Here is a 26,233-nt window from a genome sequence, read left to right on the forward strand (position 1 = left end):
CACTGAGGCTGCGACTCAAGCACCTACAACGGTACCAGGATTAGATGAGACAGTAAAGTCAACCACTGAGGCTGTAACTCAGTCACCTACGACTGTGATTGAGTTAGATGAGACAGTAAAGTCAACCACTGAGGCTGCGACTGAAGCACCTACAACGGTAACAGGATTAGATGAGACCGTAAAGCCAACAACTGAGGCTGGGACTCAAGCCCCTACAACGGTCACACGATTAGATGAGACCGCAAGTCCAAACAACTGAAGCCCACCACAATCGCAATTAAATCAAATTTAAATTTAAAAAATTAAATTAAAATGATCCTACTGTGTCTTTATTTCTGATCTGGCGACGTTACATGTACTGCTGATCGCGGCACGAGTTGCATGAATATATGTACGCGCCGCGTTTTTATGAATTAACCACTATATGTTGACAGTAGTTCAAACGAGAAAAATTGGAAACGGCTAAAAGTAGTCTTTCAATGTATAGGATAAAAGAACAAATACCGCTCGCTATAGTTTTTTTACAAAAGAATATTCGGCATATTCTCAAGGAATGATTCACACTTTGAAAAAAATGCAACAAAACTACCATTGTAAGAAAAAAACACGCGTTTGCAAATAGCTCCATGTACGGTTAGTATGTTAAACATGCCAATTCCAACTGGAAAATATACCAATTTTTTAACTGTGGTTCATTACGCGCTAGAGTAGGTATATTCTTTTGAGTGATATCTTCAAATTAAAAATCTCAATATTTTTAAGTTTTAACACTGGTTTCGCTCGATTATTATCCGAAATTTGTCTTATTACTGTTATTATTAATTTTACAAAAAGGAGGTTAAAAAATTGTAAAAGCTGTCGATAAGGGAGCGTCATCTCCCGTGAACTAAGAACTAGTATAGATTTTTTATCGGCTAACGAAGAGCCGTTCTCTGATTGTCAATGAAAATAAAATCCAAAGGCTTCGGTGGATGGTTGCTTGCGTGTCAGAACTTGCGTGAGACTCGTTCAATTTTTCTTTGCCGGTGGGTACTAATTCCTCTCAAATTATCTCAAACCATTCTTGCGGTTTAATTCTGACATTTTTTCAAGCTCTTTCAAAATTTCTCCGGATAGAAAGCCATTCGATCTTCGTATGTATTGAACGTTGAACCGAACAATTCGTTTGAGTTAAGGGAATTGTCAAAATAATTTAATCAATTCTATATGCTTGGAGTACATCAGAGTGTGGGCGATCAAGGTCCATAGATGCTCCATAACGGTGCCATGATAATTTGCCAGACAACACAAGTCTTGGGCCTACATGGGACTTACACATTTGTACATTCAACTACATCGATTCGATATAAAATTTCACTTAGAAAATAGATTCATCAAATTCTTATCTTATTTTCCGTTGATAAGAATTTCCTCATTATGAATAACGTCGCTAATTCTTATTCAAATCGTCGTTCTTGAAAGTGATCTCGCAAATGAATTTAAAAATACTCATATTCAAATGAAGCTTGATGAAATTAGTTGCTGGATTTTCAGTTAATTTTGTTGTCCTTTAGATTAGTAAATTGACATTTCATCGAATGCAGGAAACGCTAATTGATTCTTAAAGTTGTTGTCGCGTAGAATTTCTCGACAGTTTTCGGTGAAATGTTTATGGTGAATAGTTAAAAAAAGTTAGCTACAAAATGAGCGCTTTCTGTTTGCCAACTTTTCAAAAACGACAGTTTCAAAAATAAAAAAAAACATCGAAAATAAATCCTGTGAGGGGGCACAGAAGAAAAAAACAAATCGATTGACTGTTTGGTTTACACGATATAATTATTGAAAATTCATAAATGTATATAATTAGAAATGTCTAGTTATGCTTTAGCTATTCCTGCACAGTGGAATCAATCAAGTGAGACTATACACCGTCAATATAGCACATTCTGAACTCGCTTGTTTTACAGCGGATAAACTTTTTGCAGAGACTATCGCGCGACAACAACCTTAAGGAACAGCATGAGGATAAATTTGACGTTTATTTTCGTCGTAAAAAATATCAAGTTATTTTACTTGTAATTTGAAGAATAATTTTCTAGCTGTTTTCATCAAATCCCAAAATCCTTTGAACGTGCTTGAATTCAAATATTCAGTACTTTAGGGAGAGCAATACGAGGATTCCTCTGTTTATCTTCTCCTTTTTTCATTCACTTGGGATAAAAGTTTATTCCTTTAATTCCTTTATCAAATGGTGTTGGGTTGTGCATTGAGCATCGAAACCACAGATTGAGAGAGAAAAACCTGGGGATAAGTCTTCGCCCAGAAGATAAAATCTGCATCCGTTTGACATACTCATTCTAAAACTTTTTTTTATTCTAAAGTACTTGACTACAATGATTAAAATGTCTTGTGCGCAACAAAATTATTCTTCGTTAAAAAGTAATTATTGATAACAGTCATTAATAATTCCCAATATGATCAATATTTGATGAAGAGATGAGATATTAAATGAACGAACGAAGGAAAAAGAAAACATGAGTTGCCACTACCACTTTTTTTCCCAACTCCAAACCCATCTCTCAAAATTATTGATGGTCATCAATGGCCACTAGAAATACCGTGGGTGAGAAGAAGATAAAATTTCAATGTCCGAGTGAACCAAGCCCCTCGATAAACGGTAGAAATAGAACTACATCGACATGATGGAATTTAACCATAAGCAACGGGTTCCCCCGTATTTCGGTGTCATTCGGTTTCACTCGACTGGCAACACAACATCGCTTTTTCCGTGAAAACGCCAAACTATTCACAGCTGTCAATTTGTTTTTGCTAATTGTTTTTTAATGCGCCTGCAATCGTGGGAAATGTTTACATGGAGAATATTGAGTGAAACTATTTGCGTGGTATTTTATCTTGTTTTCGTTTGTTTTTTCGTAATTGTTAGGGCTAATAGTGAGGACAACATCATTAGTGAGTATCATTCAAACAATTTTAATTAAAATTCCCAATAAAAACAAGAGGACGAAGCAAAAAATTGGATAGAAAATTATGAAAGAGTCATTTGTAGAATTTTCTAATTAAAAAAATTGTTTCCACGACTTTATCTGCTCGTTACGAATGATGCAGCGTCCGAATGTCCTCTGATAATTCTAACAAATATCTACCTGTCAAAAAACCCGAGGAAATTCATTAAAACTCCGCACATATTCAAATCACTCCCTTTTTTTCTGGTTGTAGATTCTCGAGGGCTCTCGAGTCTTGAATGGGGCGAGCACTTGGTGCGCGGGGAAAAGGACCCATTATTACCCGAAAATTACACGTACGTGCACCTTCGTGGGAAGCGCTTCGTGTCTCTAACGAATGCAGACCGAAAGGTAAACTTTAATTATGAAAACCCGGAGGATTTAATTGACTTTACGGGCTAAATAAATATCCATTGCAGGTGAACAAACCGCATCAGGCGTGTTTAGCTCCTGGAGACAAGAAGGGACATTGTAGGCACTTGGCGCAGTGTATCTTGAAGGATTTCCAAACTAATTTTACGCGGTTCCTCGATTACATGTGCATTATTCAACAATCGTAAGTTTCGTAAACCCCCATAACTTATTTTTCAGAATAATTACAAGACCATGAGAACAAAGACAACGAATTCGCTCTAAAATATTAAATGAATTCATTCCAACTCTAGTCTATCCACTATACACCATAATATCGCGATAATAAAGTTTACAGTGCTACAGTGCTTACAGCACTTGCACCGACAAATTTCCTCATCCCGTGACAATCTTCTACCCAATTCTACCAAGTTTGTTTGCTTCAAGTTGAGAATTTATTACGATTTACATTAGGTACGTTGGCGTCTGTTGTCCAGACAGTTCTAAAGAGGTCGAGCAAATCAACTCACTAGCCTCGGAGAACCTCGTTGGATTCCTTCCGGCAGTTGCAGGTAACCCGCTGGTTATATACAGAACAAAATGGCAAATTGTGATAACAATGTTTTGGATAATTCCACTCCTCAGAATTCTCAAACACCATGAAAGTTGAATCGAGTACGAAAATAGGGAGACAAAGAAGAAGTAATTCTCGGATGCCAGCTGTTCACCAAAACCTTAACTTCCTTTTGTTCCCATTTTCTCTCGTAAATCAACGGCGTAATGAAGTACAAGAAATATATTATATAAGTTAGGGTAAAAAAAGCAGATAGAATTTTGGCAAAGCTTGAATAGAAATTCACAAGAGTTCTTAGAGAATGCCCCAATCTTTTCTATTGAATTTTTTCGTAAGTATTCGGCTGGTTCAATTAATGTGCAGATGTTGATGACAAGCCGATCTGGGGTGAGGCCTCTGAGCCTAATGAGACTGCCATAAAATCGGAGAATGGAGGGGATAGGCAGCCGAGGGGACCTAGGGGCTGTGGCATGAGTTCAAAGAGCAAGACGAGAATTGTGGGTGGTAGACCAGCTGATCCACGTGAGTGGCCTTGGATGGTTGCCCTCATTCGAACTGATGCTGATCATTACTGCGGAGGTGTGCTAATTACTGACAGACATGTTCTCACAGCCGCCCACTGCGTACACGGGTATGTGTAGTCAACGACGAACAATAATTAATTAATGAACTCTGATCTAAGAGAGACAGGGAAATATCTTATAACATCTTCGCTATGCAGATTCTCCTTCTCCATTCATAAAAACTCCATTTTCATTAAATTCTGAATAGAATATTTTTCTCCTGATTAATCATGCCGTATGTAATACAATCTCACGGCGCAGTAAAAATCTTTATCACCCACTAAACAGTAGAAAATTGAAATGAGCAATTGTCATTTCCACAAAGCGCGATAATAATAAATTGCAAATAATTTCTCAGCAACTTTCATTTCACATTTTCTTTCTCCAACAATAATTTTTCACCTAAATAACACGGTTAACGGATCTCATCGCCAAACGTAATTACAATAACAATACAGCAACAGAGCGGTAAAACGGTTCAAGTTTAATCGGCAGAAAGTTTTCAAATATATTTCAGAGTTAAAAAAAACATTAGCCCACAATTTTTATGCAAAGCTCGTTAAGAGCTACCAAAAAAAGGTATTCCAAAATATTCACTGTATTTTGTAGATTGAGAAATATTTTTTGAAGAGTGAGGTAAGAAGTAAGGCTTGAGTTGTTTTACCGCTTCGCTACTACACAGTGCCCATAGCTAAGTAGCCCGACAGTTTCATGGAGGAGTGAAAATGGATGAACGGTTTCCGCATTGTCGAATGAAACGGTTTCACCCATTCAATGCTCGTCTACCTGACGTCCTTGAATATCATATAGAAATACGTCTAAGGTATGGGTCATAGCCCCGGGGAAAGACACTATCTACATATCCTTTTCTTATGGAAATTGTACAAATATCGCTGGTGTTTGTACTGTATATGAACCTCGCTGGAATTCACCTTTGATGAGATCGTTTCAGCTCGATTCAATGCGTGGGCCTTTGAAGGTAAAATTTGTGTCAATATGCAAAGGCCACAAGGGAAATGAATTCTGTAGAGAACTTTTACCTTCATTTTTATCGGTATTAAATGCAAAAATATTGTTTCATGAATTTTCATGAGTTTTATTAGATAACATGATCTATAATACGAAGAATACCTTCGATCCCACCTCCACATGCATCAAAAAATTGTCATGTAATTTCAGATTACGGAAAAGAGATGTCATCGTACGATTAGGCGAATACGATTTTTCCGCGGACAATAAACCTCGCGTGCACGACTTAAGGATAATTGAAATAAGGAGTCATCCAGATTTCGATGCATTGAATTATGATAACGATATTGCAATCATCAAGCTTCACAGGCGGACGGTATTCAACACCTACATCTGGCCCATTTGTCTCCCACCCACTGGCTTTTCCGCGGAGAACAAGAGTGCAATAGTCACAGGTAAGGGAAAAAAGATCAGATGAGAGTACTTTCAATCAAGAAGTTGCCCATACTAAAAAAAAGTCTCTTCTTCCAGCGAACAAAAGAAAAGGAAAAAAAATCCATTTCTGTCATTCAGTCCGTGAGGTAACTCTGCGCGCTCGTAAAGCGTCGCCTCATGGACTGAGGAACAAAACGAACTTTTCTCACGATTGTGTTTATATTCCTCGGGTTCGAAATTTCTAATACTCTCCAGCAATTTACTTGGCAACGAAATTATTCCAGCGCGGTTCTTAATTCATTACGCATTCATTCGTTCTTTCGATTATCCCACGAGTAATTGAACAATAACAAAAGTTCCTCAACCGCTATTAATCACCAAATTATTCAGTGTATAAATAATTTGAGCTCACATTTCGATTAACAAAGTGAATACCTGGGCATCCCCATTGCTTTATAACATCATGTAGCGCATAATACTCAACGTCCTCCACTTCATCTTGATTTTCACATCTCTGGGTTTGTCCTAATGAGAGGGTGAAAAGCCGATATTCAAAGTCACAATTAACAGTACTAATTACACGAGCATTAGCGCGTATCCCCTTTCAATTAAAGCTCGTAATCCTTCGATTTTCCAACAGTAGAGCTAATTAGTGAACTGCATGTGTGACTAAATGTCTGTTGTTATACGTCAGCTTAAACGTTCGCATTGAATGTGATATATTAGCATATAATTAATGTTAATTGCCCCAAATGTTGAATCTAATCTATTTTCTTTCGTTGACAATAATTAATTTATATGCAGTGACTACACACTGAATACACACAATTCTGCATGGCATTGGACAACCCTCGCGCACGCTCGACCGCTGTGCAAAATTTTTTAATCCTTCGCTGTCATATTTATATTGACGAGACCGAACGCGCGCTGTGATTATAAAAATCATCATTGAAAATTTAAAAATTAAATAAGTTCTGAATTCAAATGCGCAGCCTCAGACGACTGGACCAATGAGGAATCAGCGTGACAGACTTTCGAGATATCGATAGTCTCGATGCCTGCTCTTTTTATTATAGAGAGAGATAGAAAACTAGCGACTAGATGCCTTTTTATAGCACCACTATGCGATGACTGTTCCAATTATTTTCGATTATTTTCGAGTTTCGACTTTTGAAGAATAGATTGGCATTCGAGATGCCATTCGAGTGCAATTCGAGATTCTCGATGCTTCCCTTTATATATTAATATATATATTATATATATTAGGATAGATAGATTATAGAAACGAATGACGAGATCGTCCACGCGCATTCATTCGAAATTTTTGAAATTTAGTGATGACGTTGTGGTGGCGGGTCAGTTTCGTCTTCTTACGTTTTTACCCGTGCCGTCATTCGAGATATTTCTTGACCAATTTCCTTTCTCCTTTTTATATCAGACTAAAATGGTAGGAGAGGAGATTAAATAGTACATGCTACTCATGCGAAAAGCAAGCAGAGTGCAGAATGAATCGCTTGTTCCACTTGCCAAATAATATGTTATTTCTAGCTAAATTCATTAATCAACTGATTGGCAGGTTGGGGAACGCAATATTACGGGGGTCCAGCGAGTCCAATCCTTCTGGAAGTGGCAGTGCCAGTGTGGCCACAGGACTTATGCAGAAGAACAATGGAATCTAGGGTATCACAGAACACCCTATGTGCGGGTGCCTATCAGGGTGGACAGGATTCATGTCAAGTAATCATCAATACAGATAAAAGAGGAGAAAAAAAGAGTGAATGTACTCACGCGTCGTCGATCACCAGCTAACGAAATTCATTGTTTTTTCCCCAGGGTGATTCAGGTGGACCACTACTCCATCAGCTCGGCAATGGTCGTTGGATAAATATAGGAATAGTCTCCTGGGGAGTACGCTGCGGTGAACCAGGCTATCCCGGTATCTACACACGTGTCAGCTCCTACCTCGACTGGATTTTCGCCAATGCCATCTTCTAAACTCCTCCATAAACTTCAAAACAATTCCAAAACAATCAAACTTTATTCTGCTATATTGATTGGTACATTAAAAGGTTTTATCATCTTTTAAACCTCGAGATAAATAGAACTTTACTCTTTGAATTTAAAGAGTTTCCTGTTTTTTTTGTTTATTTTGGTTGTCACTTACTTAATCATTCTCTTTCGCTCTCTCGTTCACACTTACAACATACCCGGACAGTTGTCTTCTTTCAGGGCTGGAGAAAAAACGAATCACACGTGAATTATCACAAACACACAATTTTTCTCAATCGTCCAGTCATTGGAGGCCCAGCCTCGATATCTAACAATTCTATAATATACGTCGATCAATATTCACCGTTGAATTTAATGTTTTTTTAAATTTTCTACCTCTGTTTACATAAACATTTAGGTTATATACATATATATTCATATCTCTGATTTTAATTCACTCGTATGACATTCAACTAATAACGATTTTCATCTACATTAAACAGAAGTAGAATTTGAATTTTCAAAACAAAATTTTACTCCCTTTTCAGAGTCCGCAAAATGCCTTAAAGTACGATAAGCCTAACAATGTATTTTGGTATGCTTTGTTCCTCAATCGTAAAATCGATGTTTGAGTTGTGTTTTCTCCCCGTCATTCGATAGAATTTTCGATAGATGCGCGAACGCATCAACTTTCATCTATATGAATTGTACAATCGATAAATCTGAAACTCAAGCCGCTTCCGGCAAACTCTATCCACAATATATTCTTTATCATGAACTTTAGCACCTTTGTGACATTTATCCCCCTTTATCTCACACCTTAAGTTTAGTATTTTAATTGCAATGCTCTTTAATTAAATCTTGGTTCCTGGTTTACCTTGTAAAGAGATCACGTGATTTACCACTTAAATTATTACTTTGGATTTCATTAATCTCTAAAGTAAATGAGAATTTTAACTACTGAGAATTATGGAGGCTTTGGATGAATCCCCTAGTTCAATGGATTCTCTCACTTGGTTTAACGATATTTGGAATGGTCCAGCACCTTTGCAATCAGTTACTCTAAGTTAACTCGTGTCTCGTAGTTGATTCAGTGGATACGCAAAAAAGTAACTAAAAATCGACTGCGAGTAGGAAAATCTCCATAGGTATCTTACCTATCATCATTCTTCAAATTCGATATCATCGATAAATTTCACTATTTCCTCTGAGCCATGAGTGCCTAATTTCCACAACAAAACATTATTTTCCCTTAGGCTTACTTTAATTGTCAGTGAGTCGTTGAACATCACGTCAACGTGACAGTTCAGATCTACCGTTAAAGTGATTTGAAGCATTCTACGCTGAGTCAAGCTCATGGAATTGATCCTGCTGGCAGGAGTAGTGGTGCATTAGGTCCACTTTCTGCATGATTCGGCACATTTTCACTTGGCAGGCTCTGATGCACCGTTGAATTATTTGCATTACGCTGATGGGATGGCGATAAAGTCAGTGTATGATTACCCGGTGCACCATTACCAGTTATATTCAGCACGTTACGGGTGCAATTCTGATTTGATGGATTCTGGAGATTTTGGGGCTGACCTTGGATCTGTTGAGTCGCTGGAGCAACTGATGGATCTGTCATTGTGCTAACTGTGTTCTGTTGTACGTTGTTATTGATTGGTTTCTCACCGACCAGCCAGTAGGTCGTCATCTTGCCCTTTCCCTGCAATATGTCAAGTATTTCGAGATTGTATTTCGACGAGTATTTAAACACGCCAGATCATCTCAACACCAAAGTCATAAAGTTAGACTAATCCAATTAAAAATCCCTTTTAATCATCTGTATTTTCATCATCTTAATCATCTAGCTCGAAAACTATCATTTCTGGGTGGAAATGTGAGATTTTCCGGATATTTTCTCTTAAAATTAAAAATTTTCATTAAACAAACAATATTTCATTAATCAGCATGAATTGGCTTGTCACACGTCGCTAATGATTTTTATTTGCGTGGGGACAATTTTTCCGGAAAATTATTCTTGTCGATGTATGATATTCTGGAGGTTTGATTTGTTACTTTTCAATGTGATATTTCATATTTGTCAGAAGACGGAGCATCGGTGCATGATCGTTCGACTTTGAGTGGCATATTGGCTCGTCAAACATTGAATTGAGTGTGTGATCAAGCGCACACGAGTAATTGGAGCGGAAGAAACATGCAGGAAGTGTGCGTACTAGGTGGCACAACAGTTTTTCGCGAAAAGACAGGCCCTACTCGAATGTTGTCTATTGTTTGACGCGAGTGGGAGTTAAGGGGAGATTAAAGGGAACCGACGTTAGCATGATTGCAACGAGTCGTGTTCAGACGCAAGTTGTAATTGAAGCTTACGTGGGAATTAGTGTCGCGTTGAGAGGGAAATAAAAGACAACCGAGAGATGTTTAATACTCTCGGAACATTTAAGGGAGAGGAATTGACTTGTGTGGATTTAATTCGAGAAGTTAAATGGAAAAAGTTGCTTGGGGGGCCAGAGGCCCAAGGAGTGGAAAATATTTTTAATCCTCAGGATCGGGGGAACGAGAAATTTTCAGCGAAACTTAATCTCAATATTCAAAGTTAGTGAATGTTTAGTTATTTTAATGGAACTTTACCTTTAGAGTGACTTCTCCTCGACAGTGAAGCTCAAATGTACCGAAGGTATCCAGAACTTCCTTCGTGGCGGGACTGACATGAATCTTCAATGCTACAACAAACCACAAGTGCATCCTTGAATCACTTCACGAGAATTAATAAAACTCGGAGGATAAAGCGGCGGGAATTAATTGGGTCACAAGGAGAGGTAACTCTCGGGGGAGTTATTGACACTGAGGATTCACTTCATCAGGCATTTTCTCTCGTTTCCGTTCATCAAATATCACTGTTTTTTATCGAGCATAGAAAGACGTGGAAACTACAGGTCATGACTGCACGGAGAAAAAAAATTCATGGTTTTAAATCAAAAATAATTTGCTTCTAGGACTAGCTAGTTTTAGAATCTAGTGATCAGATATTCTTAAAACAAATGATTTTCCCTTGACACAGCCATTATTTTCTCTATATGCAGAAGACTGAAAGTCAAGTGGAATCCCTTTTCTTCTGCATCCATTGGCAATTTTCAAGTCTTTGACATGGAAACTCCTTCCCAGAGCTTCCAATTAGCTCTATTTGGATAGCTTTATGCAGAAAAAGTGGAAACTCGAGGGATTAAACATGCCATGAGCTATCACACACTGCGAGTTATTCTAACAGGGTAAAAATAAGTGGGAGGTGGTTATTGCGGCATTGTTGGAAAAGAGAGGAGGGAAATAGGGAAGTCCCCTCGGGCCACTCGAGCACTAGCTGACGATAGCAGGTCGTGTGGTAAAATGGATTTGCGGGGGAATAAATGGGTATGGGAATTCCAGGGATCTGAAGAGCAGGAGATAAAAGTTAAAAGGGATTCCATTTTTTTTTTTGGCTTACGTTCTCCATTGCTCTCCATCCTTGATGCTGTATTCACTGTATCGCCGAAGAGACAGTACCTCGGCATCTTCAGACCCACCACCCCTGCAACACATGGTCCTGCGAACATTTGGGGGAAGGGGATTTACGATTAAATTACGTTTGATGCTAGTCCTCGGGGAATTTGTTAGTTTTTAATCGAAAGTTTGATGAAACATCAGTTGCCAGTGGTCAAAGCCAAGTTTAATGACGACCCAACATTTTCAATCCCTCAATCTCCATCTCCAGTATGAAATCCATGCCCACAGGTTCAGCGGTGAACCAATCAAAAAAGTAATCAACTCGGAAATTAAAATCTATCTTGTAGCCTCGCGTCACCCTTCCAATTTTAGATTTTTGAATTTTCGGAGAAACCGAGCAAACCTGCGTTATTACAGCGCTCAATGAGTATTGGTGAGAAGAGAGGATTTTCTGAGGGACCAGTGGACATTATTGACTCGAGGGAGAGGGCACACACGGGATGATGAATACTGTGAATTGACGGAGAAGGAAGCCTCGTTCTCTAGAAAATTACTCTTTGTTTACTAATGCATGGACACGGAGACAAAAATACCGTTCATTCAATTCGGGATTCTTCTCGACTGAAGATATTCATTTCTCTCCCTTTTTTCTTTCTTATAAGAGGGTTTGGCCATCCGCCAACCATTAATTCCGTATATATTCAATGCTCAGAGAATATTAGAATATCAAAAGAGCTCACAAATGCAAAAATGAGAAAAAAAATTCATAACCGGCTCAGGGGGCTGATCTATAAATTTTGGTGAAGGAAAAGTGACTTTTTTTAAATCGAATTTTCGCATCAACCAAACGTATATATGAGTTTCTATATGCTCACTATGTAAATGGTATTGAAACCCCCAAAGTCATCAGAAAAGCAAAAATTAAATGGCAATCCTGCACGATTTAATCTAGCGACTTTCTTATTGTTATGATGATTCATCACAACATTCAATTAGAGGAGATTTACATAGAATTACATTGATTGAAGAAAAGCAATGAAATTGTACTTCTTCATCCTTTCCAATAAATGAACGAATTCATAAAAAATCATACATGATATTCTACTCACCGGTGTGCATTCCAATGCGAAGTTTGAGCTGCTCATTAGGCCTGTGACGTATACTAAACGTCATTACAGTATCACGTAGGGCCAGACTCATTCTCGCTATCTCCCGGGCATGATTCATTCCATTTCTGACCGGCAGTCCTGAGACAACCATGTAAGCATCGCCTATCGTCTCCACCTGAAAAAAAAAAACCACATCAACGAAATAACCACGATTTCTATTATCTGGACGTTTTCCCACTCGACGTCGGATCCCCAAGGCGCCGAGTAACACAATGCGTGAAGAAATGGGTCACGGTTGTGGGTGAGAACGTCAGGGGTTGATTAGAATCACCTCACTAAAAATCTAAAAATACCAGGTGAATTTTTTGGCCATTTTTTCTCTGAGTTATCAGTACTGGATAATTTATGGAAGTGTTGAGCTTTTTCTACGGGAGGTTGGGCTCTATTTTCGGCTCTGCGTGATTCTGAAACTGCAGAGTCCAGGGGTTAGCTAGGTCTTAGCATTTTTCGAGTGCCGAAGGACATTATATTAATGGTGTGTCTTAATGGAGTTGGTGGGTAGAGCTCCCCTCTCGTTCCTTTCTCAATCATCTGAATATTTCCCATCAGCGTAGGTTCACCCTCCTGTTATTATTAACATTCATCTACCTCAGAGACTTATACATACAATACATGAATTGAAACCCATATTATATAAAATTCTCCTTTTTCTATAAATTTCTTTAGATTTCTAAATGACAATAAAGCACCTGGCGACGTCGTAAAATATAAAAATCTAGCGGCGAAGTGGTGAAATGAGAATGTAGACTTTACCATTTATTTTCATTATGGATTCATCTCTAAAACTATCGACTTAAGTCCTGGATGGACCATTTATCGAACATGATCTTTTGTTTAAATTCTATCTTGTGAGCCTAAAATATATTGAAATTTGAGATCAAATTTGTGTTGTGGAAACCATTCGGATGGTTATAAGAAGATAGACTAAAAAAAGAGGAAGAATTATTGAAGGGCCATAAATCGCGATGTTGATTAAAAAGGATTTATCAAGTTTACAAAAAAAAAAGTAAACAATAGGCTGACCATTGCATCTAGGTGTCACTTAATCCAGTGGACAGCAATAGTAAGTTGCGCGTTCTTTATTATTTTTTATAAACTTGATAGATCCTGTCAATCATTATGGTGAATCAGCGCACTTCATTAATTTTTTCTCTTTTTTTCATTATCTTTTCATAACCATTCAAGTCATAAATTTGATCCTAAATTTCGATATATTTCAGGCTAACCAGATAGAATTTAAACAAAAGATCACGTTCGATAGATACTCCATGCGGACCCTAAACCGAAAAAATCAAGGGACTGTTTTAAGATTGTTAATTTATTTTAATTTATTTTATTTATTATTGTTAATTTATCAGCAAAAATAAGTATACATAACGAAAGAGCAATTCCCCACTGGTTTAAATAAATTAATCACTCCACCACCAAAAATATAAAATTACTTGATGAAAATCTGGCAGGTGTCTTTCAAATTCACTCGAACTGCCATTGTTTGCCATGCTTTATACCTTTGAACTTTGAAAATTCAGCAATTCCAACTCTACCTTCACCGGAAATTTATATTCAAGAGAGACAGCAAACTTTTGGGTTCCATTGTCATATATTCCCTAGGACTGAATTTTATTTCCCGTTACTCCTCGGATTTCATCGTGGGCGTGAGTATAGTCGAACTAACAAGTCAAGTGTAATAACAGCCGTTGTTATTAATGGATGGAATAATGATGGTTTTAATGGTGATTCTCATCTTCCATGTTGGAAAATTAATGAGTAGACGTGGGTGAGACCTCCAACAATTGTCTCTACAGCTTAAGATAATTGACAAAAACAAACACGAATGATGAACAGTCATCAGCAGAAATCTTCAAATTCGACTGATGAAAAAAAAAACAGTCACTAGATTAATTTGGAAAGGGATGATTGCCATCTTCCAGGAAAAACGTGGGAGTCGAGTAATTGCTACGAGAAAATTTGGCAAAGCAAGTGGTAATACGAGGTAACGATTCGACTGACCCAATTCAATAGAAACTCGTTTGTGAGATTCAATTACTATTCTCCCTCCGCTGAAGGGATTCAAAAAATAAAAACTCTTTTACAACGATAAAACTGACGAGGCCGATAGCGTCAATCAGGAATGGATACTGTTGCGAAGGTAAAATTATTGGCCAATGGTGCACATAAATAAAGTTGAGAGTCCAGCAAATGCACTTAGCAGTACATGACGTTACCTATTAATGGACGTACGATCCATTAAAAAGGACTAACAGCGCACATTAGTGAACTTTTACTTAATGTAATGTGATATTTATACCAGCGATAGGTTTCAACACTCCTGCGAACACTGCCAACACTTTGATCGACCAAAATTGGTTTCAAAATTGTTTTTCCGTGAAAACGTAACTATGAAAATTGATTGAAAAATATCTCGTGTTTTTTGAAGCAAAAATTGATGAGATAAGCCGAGTGTATCGTTCTGGAAGCACCATTGAACCACCGGCAACTCCTCACTCAATCATCCACGGCCTTCACCTCTGATGAATCAATACTTTCTCCCTCAGAAGTCATAAAACCAGTGAACTTGAAAATTTATTTACCTTGTACACGTCGAAATTCTCGATGATCGAGTCGAAACACGTGTAGAGATCGTTGAGGAGGTCGACAACCTGCAATGGTGTACTCTCAGCTGATAGACTTGTGAATCCAACTATATCACTGAAGTAAATTGTCACATGGTCGTACGTTTCAGCGATTACACTTTGACCCAGAATCAGTTGTGAAGCTACAGATCTATAATCAGAAAAAATTGCATATCGTTGAAGGAAATCAGTATCAAAGTCAGATTAGTAGACTTCACCCAGATTCACATTGTTCTTAACGATCAATATATCTTGACAGTTACGGATTAGAGGTCGAACCATTAGACGTAGGCTTTATAAAGCCTTTAATGTAGCTCATTCAACTCCGTACGAAAAAGGCTTTTTGTATTTTCTCCTAGAATCAGTGATTGTCACAATTCCTCGATATTCGAAACAACGAAATATGTCGTATTTTACTTTTTCTTTGTTCATTTGCAGAAAGGGTAGAAAATGGGAAGGACGTGAAGCAATTTCAAAAATTATATAAAGCCATTCTTCCTTCACCAAATTATGGATTCAGTACAATTATCATATTATTTAAAATGAACTCGCCCATTTAATAACTAAAATATCAAAATGAACTCGGTCCGGTGATTTCAAAAGCAATTCCATTTCATGTAAATAGCATTGTCGTTGAGGATTATATAAACTCGTAGTTGTTACTACGTAATAGCCACGTGTTACGAGAACAATAAGAGGAGAAATTGCCACGTGGGTCATTATCCGTATGACGTTCAATGACTGATGATAACTATCATCATTACTACTCATCATATTGAGTTCAGAAAGGCTTTGCGCCAAGCTGAGACGAAGAATTCTCAACAATTTCTGGATACTGATGAGAAAAATCGAGGAAAAATCCGTATCCCCGTGGACAGGCGACTCCTGGGGTGGACAAAAGCAAATGGACATAAAATAGGAAAACCAACATGAGACCAATTTTTTATTCGCTTCCGTTTTTTTTTTGTTCGGAGTCTCATTGAGATATTTATCGCAGGAGGAAGTCATTTGGAAGAGGAATAGAAACTACTGGAGATCGAGAAAAAGCTTTTCGTCATTAAAGAAAGGATCAATGATCAAACACTCGTATTAACATTAACATAAAATTAATTAATTCTTGATCCAATCTAAAAAATAAATTTTTGAAAACGAAACTGTGCTTTTGCTCCTACAAATTTTCTTCCGAGAAAAAAGACTTTTTCTTCCTCTGTCAGTTGAAATTCTAGTAGTGCATTAGTACGTATAATTCTAATAATCTCCATCACGCTCTCTGTAACCGGAATTACACACATCAACGTGAATATCTGGAAACAGCTGGGAATTATGCACTGACGTTTCGTCTAATTCCCAGAACCATCGGTGGTCCGCATATTGTCCGCAATTATCATGTGGAACATTCGAGGAATAGATAGAAATTTCCGAGAGAAATCACTCGGGGAATTTCGAGAACTAAAGCTCTAGTCTATTCTCAATATTCCATCGCTTTCCCGGCCGTAAAATGATTAAACTAGTGAATAAAAAACCCATGTTTCACATTTTATTGAATAACATATAATTCGACTAGTGAAAATTGATCTACGAGAGGTGGGAGTTTTGAAGTTCTTGAATTAATACATCCTTAAAAAACTTATCCAAATTTTATTGAAAAGAAAAAAAAATTGTTAAAACAAGATTTACCTTTCAATTAATTTTACTCAATATGCCAACCAATTATGTTTGCATTTCAAACTGTAAATGAACAATTTAAACACTTGCTGAAACTATTAAAATAAATCATGTAATTTTGGTTAATAGTTTAACAGTTATTGAACTCACTTAGGCAACAGTTGATAGAGTAACTCCTCGCATTTGCGTTTTTCCTCTAGATAATCAGCGGTACGTTCAGCCACCAGCGTTTCCAAGTTGTTGGCATATTGCTCCATACGTGAGAGGAGATTGTCCAGAATATTGCTGCTCTCATAGTCTCTAGAGTTGACAGAAATAGAGGATGATGATTAGTTGTTGTTTCAATCAATTCTCCTCTATGCAACGCAATAAAGAATTAGGATCACACTCCGTTGTCTTTACACCTGAACACCCATGCAGCAAATTCTCAAATACGAGCGTTCTAAATTATTAAATAAAAAAAATTAATTAAATAAAAAATCGTATTACTACCAGCAATTTTACGCAACTTATACCTCCATTTGAAATTATTTCATTGACTAATTTCGCTCATGGTGCATGTTCTTCCGGAGAGATAACTACGACAAAGAATTCCCATCGAAATTCCTAATTGAAGATGAAAGAGAATATGACGAATAAAAAAAACTACCACAAGACGATCAGCTAGCACGTGTAAATCGACTGTTTCCCATTAAATTTATGGAATCAATACGAATCGGTAATTAATGCCACAGCCTGATTCTTATTGTGTTCCTTTGAATTCCTTTGAACTGAAATTACACGAAATCACTTGAAATCAGCAATCATTCTGTGATGATACTCGACATCGAATAACCTCTCGCAAAGTTCAATACGTTACATCTATGTGGCATATAATTACTAGCATATGTATTCGCGGTATTAGGCTTATCTACATATATGGGCGTATATCTAATTAAATTTGGAACATTTTGAGGGGTCACACATTCCGCTAGATGGGAAAACAGTAGAGTATAGACCGTTAAGTTTGAAAATGCAAAAAACTTTGTGTTCAGAAAAATGACATCAAAGTTCAAGATACTAATATCTTGAGTTGACTACTTGGTAGTTGAATAAATTATGATTTTAATACCTAGGAAATAACCGTCTTAACATAAACCAGCGTTTACTGCGATTAAATTATCGGGTTATCATTAAATAAACAAGCTTTGGCAAGGTGGTCCCTTTCTCGGAAATGCATTTTCATTGTTAATACCATAATTGATTTTTTCAAGACAAAACATAATTACTATTATTATATAAACTTTAGGATCTATAAAATACCACATGGAGGTAGAAATCTATGAAAAATTACGTGGGAGTTCCGTAATTCGGATGTAAACTTCCAATTCGATCAATTTGTTCCGCGATTTTTACATAAGACTCTCGTAAAAATTAATCGAATTGCAAAATCACATTCGAATTACGGTATTCTCACGTAATTGTTTATATATTTCTTTTCTCCGTGCGTGAAACAGAAAATACGTTCCTTGAACTCGTATTCATTTCTTCTGACAAAAAAGGATTGATTGCTCGTTACAATGGCTAAATTAATTAAATACTTAGTATTATTAGTACTCATCCATGTGCAATGTGCATCATTATTTGTTTTATCATGCAATAGACCCACATAAAAGATATAAATTCTCAAGTTCAGGCCCAAATGACAAAGTGGGCCATTTCCTATTTTACATCAAATAAACGAAAATAATACTTCTAATGAAAATATAATGATGAAATACGAAGTTATTAAAAAAAATGAAGACTCTTAACTAAAATTAAAAAAAATCAGTTATATTAAAAAATAAAACCGTGAAAGTGGGCCCTTCCCATGTGGACGTCTACACTTTTTTTTCGGTGAAGGAACAGAAGTCAATGGACAAGACAATGATTATTTTGATGCCCGAAAAATGAAGAGTTTATTAGAGGTATTGCAATAGAACTCAGTTAGTTCCCTGAATTGTCCTGAGAATGCAAGATCGTACAGGTAAATTCTGGAATCCAGCCAGCCGGATATTTTCGCTTCGATTGGCCCATAATAAAACAATGTACTTGAATTTCACAATGAAATAAGGTAGGCATTTGAGTGACTCAGCATTCAATGTTTCATCATGTTTACCTAGTGCGTGTATGCATCCCCATTGTGCTTGGGTATTCCGGTGCAAAGACCGCAGAGGGCTTCTCCCAATGCACTTCTGCATGTACATACAGATATTGCAGAGTGCCTCGAGCCATTTCCGTTAAATTTCTCGAGGGAGTTATTTTGTTATTCTGATTCTCATTTAAAAAACCAATTTTCCAGGGGATGGATTTAATAATATGCACAACATAAGAATTCTCCAGCAGGATTGCTGTGTCTTTTTTAATCATTATTCTCTGCAAGAAACAATTTTCGGAATTGCTTTGAAGTCTTCATAAATTAATTTGTAATACGTCAGATATTTTCAAGGTATTTCTCGGAATTTTCCCCAGGAAACGGTTACAGCTCTTTAATTTAAGGATGCTGTGCCGCCTTTCGACCAAAATTTGGGTTTTTTAAATTTTCCTGACAAATTTTGGCGTTTTGTCATTGTTTAATGACAATAAATAAAATTGGATGAACACTTTTTTAAATTAATAATAATCAGGTAATGAGGGATAAAGTTCTGACGTTTTCTACAGAATTATTCATTTGGGTTATAAATATGGCAAGAAATTGGCGCCTTGAAATTCGTTGGGGCAGAATGCCTATCTGGCTAGACCCTTGCCCACACTCGTGTCTAGGCAACGAAGTTTCCAGAGAATATCCGATAACTCCACGTGGGGCTCAACGAGTAATATCGCCATGTTTAATGCATGAACCAGTATTTTACACAGATACACAGGGTTCTGATCCCTCGTTCCCCCTCGGTTCTCCTAATCAGGTTGAAATTCCAGGACCATTCCAGCTACTCCACCATTTTGTAAATCGATATTTATGACTTGCCGACTGTATGCAGTCCTCAGCAGTAATAATTCTTGGGTAAATTATGGGGACAAATCATCCACCGAGGGCAAGATCCGACTTCAACTACAATTTCCTTTCTCACTACTTCCACTTTAGTCTACTTTATCCTACTCGAGAAGTAATTAACCTCATTTCTGTCGCTTGATTGGCTCGGGAATTACCCAGACGATCGGATTATCGGACTGACACCTCTATGGCAAGCTCACTCCAACTTTCAACCAAGTTTAATTACTATGATAAATTCATTTCAACGGGGGATGAAAAATTCAGGTACGCTTTTTTTCATTGACGGGACTTATATCTCTCGACGAACGGTATTGTTGAAAAATATCACAGTAATTCTCATGATAATCTCATCAAGTTCGATTTAACGGACAAATCGAATCAAATTAAAAGTTAAGTAAGTTCATGACAGATTTCCTTGAATTTTCTTCTTAAATATAATTAAATAAAAATACCAATATATCCAATAACCTATCAAATAAATTTATTAAATTGATTAAATATTCGATTTTTTTAAATATTGTTACGTATATTAAGAAAAAAATTAATTCAATTCTCTTAAATTCAATTTTACAAACTGAACTCAATGCATTACTTATCTATTTCCATTATATAATGAACAAGTATACCGGAAAATTGCATTGCATTTATAGTTATAGATTTCTGTTGGAATATAGTCTCAGTCTTCTACGAATTGATTTTTATGAGTCTATAGTTTCAAAAATGAATCAACATGGAGAGAGATGTTAGGACTAAAACATAAACATAAGTAATGAGGTCATGTGGCAAAGAGCCTGAAGATCCTTTGTCTCGTGATGACGATTTTTCTCTTGGTCTCGACCACTTTTAGTCTGCTGAAGCAGGTCATAGAGAACAGACATTTCTCCCTCGTGCCATTTTTAATAAATTAAAAATAACGTATTTAATCCACTGTGTTAAATTATTTATCTGCACCCACCATATTCCATTAATTTCATTTATCGAATCGATTTTTGTGTATGTGTGTCATATGATGATTATAGTCACGCGAAGCTCCCAAATACTAATCATTTAAAAAGTCTAAAAAAATGCAAAGAAGCTTTACTTTCCATAATTTTTCACGAGTGTAAACCGATCTGGGTAACATCTGAATGCAATTCCATTTCAAAGTGTCATCCACAACATCCCGAGGAATAGAAAACCATTTCATAAATATTGAAAGTGTTTTCTCGAAGAATGAGCCATAACAATCTACGCTTTGATAACTCCACGAAAATCCAATAAAATTCCCCCAACGTATCACAAGCCCATCTTCCTTATCCCCAGATAATCACCTATGGAGGTAACACACGTGTCACAATTCGTTTTGCTTCACTTCCAACAAAAAATCGTTCATTTTTTCAACGTCTGACTCAACATCGCGTGTAATCACTAGCATCTCCAAGGGGAAAACTCTCATTTTTTTTTATCACTCACTATTGTGCGCTGCGGGGAGTGACAAATAAAAACTGGCAAAATCCTCACTGTGATCGATTGTTCATATCACTGTTCGCCAGAGCTATTCACCCCCCACCGATCGATTCCACCACTGAATCGACATTTATTCGTCGACTCTCAGGGGAGAGAAAAAAGAAGACAAAAAAAAATGGAATCACTTGACTTCACAGGGATAAAAAGTTCCTTAGTGGTGAAAAAAAAATATCTTAATGTCAGAAAAGAAGTTTCGAGAATAAAAAAAAACTTTTCTCATATAGAGAATGAATTTCAGTTCTAACATCAAGAAACTTTTTTTTGGAATCCCATAAACCCAAAATCGGGGATTCGAGGGATATTTCGGTAACAAAAGATTCAACAATACCCTCACGTGACTAGAATAGCCCTGAGGATTTTCTGGTGACCTGAGTTTACGTCGGAGCTTGGAAATCAATACATCCCACAGGCTTCACCCTAATTTACGCACGCGATGCGTCAGAGGGACAAATAGATATCCGAGAGGTTGACAATATACATAACCGCGATGGAACATCTCAAAGAGACGGATAACGTCATTACCTCGTTGAGAGCTTCCTTCACAGTTGGCACCCCACACCGACCTTGTTCACCAAAATTTAATGACGCTGGTATTTTCCATAGAAATTCCTATACCTACACACCTATATCATTAAAAGTATTAAAACTGTCTTAAACATTGAATTGATAATTCATAGAAAAAATTTACTCATCCATGTACAATATTCTATTTTATTCCATTATATAGCATATATTTTTTTAAGACAAAAATTTTATTATGGCTGTCTATATCATTGGGAGGTTAAACAAATTGACCAGCTGTTTCCGAAAAGTGCAGTGGTTAAAGGGTCGAATCTTAAAGTGCAATATTTTTTCAAAAATCATCAAAATCATCAATGGACGATTTTGAAAATGGAATATACTAAAATCAGGTATAATGTATTGGCGAAAATAACTATATGATATATAATGGAAGAGCAATTCCCTAGTTGTTTTTGTCTGTGTTCAATAAAAAAGTAGTCAAGTGGAATAAGTGGATTTAAAGGGGAAATATTAAAGAGCTTTGTGAAGACCTTTTGTAGCTGATTAAATTTCCAACGAAAAAGGTCTTTTGACATTTTCCTCGAAAACCATTATTTATCTTCAATATCGAAAGAAATTGGAAAATCAGCAACTATAAAATAGTAGTTTACCCTATACTACACCTGTTTACTCCTAAATTAATCCTGATTTCAATATTGAATTGATAATTCCACACGCAACACGCGAAAACCTGTTAAAAAAGCTGATTATTCATTGAATTCCAATCGGCGAGGCAAATAACAACGCAGTTCTCATCACCAAGCGACTAAATAAATTGAAAATCCGGGAATCGAAATCACTGATTAAATTTCCTGAAACACGAGTCCATAAAATCGGTAAATAATTCAATTGCATCAGTTGCTCAATCGTAGTTTATATAAACGACAGGTGAATTCTGTAAAACATGATATATCTCGATACCAGCGAAAGGATGTTAACATTATGTAGCATCACCGAGGGAGGAGTAAATAACTCCTGATAAACAAATGACTCCCCTGCTAACCGCAAGGCCACCAACGGATATGATTGGCTGTACCTGGAATATTTACGATTGATAATTCGTGCGCCCTCATGCAGCACTTGAATTACAGCTGAATTACAGTTATATGGCCGGGTAACACGCGACCAAGCGCCAAAAATTCCACGCGAGGATCGAGTAATGAAATAGCAAAAAATAATCAATGATTTAACCAAACAATCAGAGGGCATAAATTTTTGTTTACAAGTTAGCAAGAGAAGTCAATTAAACTTTTCTGTTACACTTCAAATGTACGTTTGACATTATTTTCATTCGTTTCTCGAGTTGTTCCACTATTTCATCATCGAGATATTTTGATTGCTCTGGAATAACACGTTTTAATGAGGGAGCCCTGGAGATAACGAAAATTCTCTATATTTGAGGAAGCCGAGCTAAACAGTAGGAAAATACCTCTGCAGAATGACCCTAGAATGATAGAGCACATCTCCCCCACCGAAACCCCTCGAAAAAACCGTAATTCATTCCCCCAAGTGGAGCAGCTAGTACTGAGGGTGGAGGTAAAAATGAAAGAGGGTCACTGGGAGGATCGAGAAAAAACCCTTAGATAAATTGTAGCCCGAGATATATTTATCAGGCGAAATTTTCCTGTTAACAGTATCTTCCGGATAAATATTTTTATCGCCAAAATGACCGCACACCATTGAAAAAATTGCTCAATTTCCGAGTCAATTTCACATTAAATTATTACACTGAGTTCAATTTAAAGCCAAATCAACAGCTATAGAATTTCAAATTTTCCAAAGAATGCAAATCAATCGCTATTTCTCACGTAAAGAAAGATAAAAACTCGACAATTTCCATGAATTACCATGAAATTAGATAAATCTTGTCGGAAAGAAATTTTGTATATGAGAAGCTTTAACTGGAAAAATATTTTTCAGCAAAAATTGTTTAGATTCCAAATGACTGCAAAAAAAAAGACAGTTATTAATATTTGTTACAGTGGTATAGTAACGAACCACAATCACATGAACTTTACGTCAATCGCATCATAGAAGTTATAATTACGCCAATAATTTTCCTCGCAATTTCATATCGCAGTCGCGTGGATGTGACGGAAAAGGGAATAAATCAGCTGATTCTAGTGTACATGCTCCTCTTTTTATCGAATCTTGTGTCACCTCCTCCTTCATCAACACCACCTGCTAATCCCAGTTGATTATAACTGCATACTCCATCGATTCCGTTCTTCCAATGACACTACAAACGCACTTTCGTATTCTCCATTGTCCATTGGAATATCAGGAGAGGATTATTATGCGTTTGAAATGCGAGTGGAGTCCGATGTCACAGTCTGATAGGAGTACCGGATTGAACAGAAATTGATCAGAGAATTGGAGACAGGTCATTCGAGACAAATTCCGTTTTGAGAGGCTTCAGGGGAAAATCGCAATTGTCATTAATCATCAATTTCAATTAACGCTCGGTATATCCATTAACCGTGATTGACGGTTCTAATTGGTGGTACCGGTGTTATCCCGCGGTATTATTTCCCATTTTTTCCACAGTCTGAATGATTAATTGGTGCTTAATCACTCGTTTAAGGGGAGAAATATTTGATGTGACATTTGGAACGCATTTATCCAGAGAACTCGAGGAAGTACTCACATTGATGAAACCTCTAGTCAATCCAATGAATATTTCTCCTAAAATTGAGTCATCGGATCTCTCAGGGTTGATCGCACATTTTCAGGGATGGAGACGAGTTATTTCTTCATAGACCACTAATTCCGGAAACTTGTTGTCGCATACTCTCGGTAAAAACAATTTTAACAGACAAACGACAGCCAATTTCTCAAAATAATAAAGAGAAACTGGAACACACGTTCGAACTAGCCGTAAACGTGAGTGGAATTGATTGAATTGTTTTGAAACTCTCTCACACCCTCAACCCCATCCACTAGTGGCGCGTCAGGGTCTGACTGACGTCAGAATGGACGTACAACTTTTTCCGGAAATGAAGTTTACAGACTGAAAAACGGGGGATGTTAACGAACGAATCTTTTCACGTCACTCAGTGCGACATTAATGAAACTGTACCTTGCGGAAATAAAAATCCACAATTTAGGGAAATTTCCAGTTCAGCACATCAGCTTTATCGGCCAAAAATTCCCTCCATTCTTCGTAAAACATCATTGACCCACCGACAAGTGGAAAATTCGAGGGATAAAGTTAGATCCATGAAATATTTTTTTTCTCTCTAGAAACTGCTGGCCTTCTTTTATCGGTATCGAATATTTTCCAAACTCGCAGGCACTCTACCAACACTCCATTTTCCATTTCCATTTATTTATCTCAAACGAATCGGTCATGAATTTCAATAAATTGAACTGTGGATTTAAATTTAACACGCAGTGATATTTCTGGATAATTCAGAATCAATCGATACGAGAAAAAAAAAAGACAAAGGTAAATTGTGGGGATGTTGGATGGAATTCACTTTGAATTCAAACTGAACTGGAACATCGCGTTTTTTTCGTTTGATTTACGACGATATATCGGCCACAATTGACTATTCCTCTCGCCCGGCTCAATTGCCAACTACAAATGTCGATTTAATTCTATTTACTTTCAACCGACAGGTACTCTATCGAATTTATCGTATCTCCCGGGGGGGATTGACGTTTAATTTATCGTTCATCTAATTTCAATCATCTATGGATTGATTAATTTACCCGGACAAGAGTATCTAGAAGAACCCGACTCTCATGATTATTACAATCAATCAATTCAATTCAATTCAAAAGAAGTCAATTCTTTTCTCTGGCATAGGAGATAAGAATTGAAAGTATCAACTGAAAAAAAAATAACAAAAACTGATAGACAAATTCCAGTTAATTTCCCATCAAGAGCCCTATCCAGTCAATCCTCAATAATTTAATTACTAGAAAATTTCACCCAAGGGAAAAAAACCGCAAACTACACCCCCGCATTTCGAAACTTCTTTAAACTTATTTAATCCCATTATACCTCCAACATTAAACCGCCGAAGTCAATTGGATAATCCTCGAGACTCTAGACACGATGTCGCATGTGTTCCAATAAAAACTTGGACGAAAACTTCCATAAAGGACGCACCTTTGACGAGTGGTCATCAAAGACCCGAATGTCCATGTCCCCCGTGAGAAGTTGTCTCATCAATTGTTACAAAACGCCTTTACCCACCACGAGCTTCAATTCCCCTCAGAAAAGAGTTTGAACTAAAAAAAAAATATTGAGCGACAACTTTTTTTGACGAGAGAAAGACCTGAGTGGAAAGGCTGAATGAAGCCCAAAAGTTCGTA

General features: G+C 36.9%; 3 protein-coding genes across 12 annotated transcripts in view; 2 read left to right on the forward strand and 1 right to left on the reverse strand.

Annotated features, from left to right (window-relative positions):
- LOC105265559 (uncharacterized) overlaps positions 1-259 on the forward strand; it is an 8,485-nt gene extending 8,226 nt beyond the window's left edge. The window contains exon 6 of the mRNA XM_011303108.1: positions 8-259. Coding sequence (XP_011301410.1) covers positions 8-259 — 252 coding nt within the window. The remainder of the gene's footprint in view (positions 1-7) is intronic.
- A 2,486-nt stretch (positions 260-2,745) lies between these two features.
- Positions 2,746-8,202, forward strand: LOC105265491 (proclotting enzyme). The gene is made up of 8 exons (XM_011303000.1): positions 2,746-2,949; positions 3,217-3,353; positions 3,422-3,558; positions 3,828-3,925; positions 4,291-4,558; positions 5,670-5,914; positions 7,471-7,631; positions 7,728-8,202. Exons 1-8 carry the CDS (start codon positions 2,823-2,825, stop codon positions 7,887-7,889), a joined length of 1,335 nt encoding a protein of 444 aa, XP_011301302.1. The 5' UTR covers positions 2,746-2,822; the 3' UTR covers positions 7,890-8,202.
- Positions 8,203-8,304: 102 nt separating this feature from the next.
- LOC105265489 (atrial natriuretic peptide receptor 1) overlaps positions 8,305-26,233 on the reverse strand; it is an 80,897-nt gene continuing 62,968 nt past the window's right edge. For all 10 annotated transcript variants that reach the window (XM_011302993.1, XM_011302994.1, XM_011302992.1 and 7 more), the window contains 6 exons: positions 16,984-17,133; positions 15,127-15,319; positions 12,476-12,650; positions 11,368-11,466; positions 10,518-10,609; positions 8,305-9,591 (listed from right to left, as the gene is read on the reverse strand). In XM_011302993.1, the coding sequence (XP_011301295.1) occupies positions 9,238-9,591; positions 10,518-10,609; positions 11,368-11,466; positions 12,476-12,650; positions 15,127-15,319; positions 16,984-17,133 (1,063 nt within the window). In that variant the 3' untranslated portion in view covers positions 8,305-9,237. The remainder of the gene's footprint in view (positions 9,592-10,517; positions 10,610-11,367; positions 11,467-12,475; positions 12,651-15,126; positions 15,320-16,983; positions 17,134-26,233) is intronic.

The sequence above is a fragment of the Fopius arisanus genome, unplaced genomic scaffold (assembly GCF_000806365.1).
Source record: "Fopius arisanus strain USDA-PBARC FA_bdor unplaced genomic scaffold, ASM80636v1 scaffold00030, whole genome shotgun sequence".
NCBI lineage: Eukaryota > Metazoa > Arthropoda > Insecta > Hymenoptera > Braconidae > Fopius > Fopius arisanus.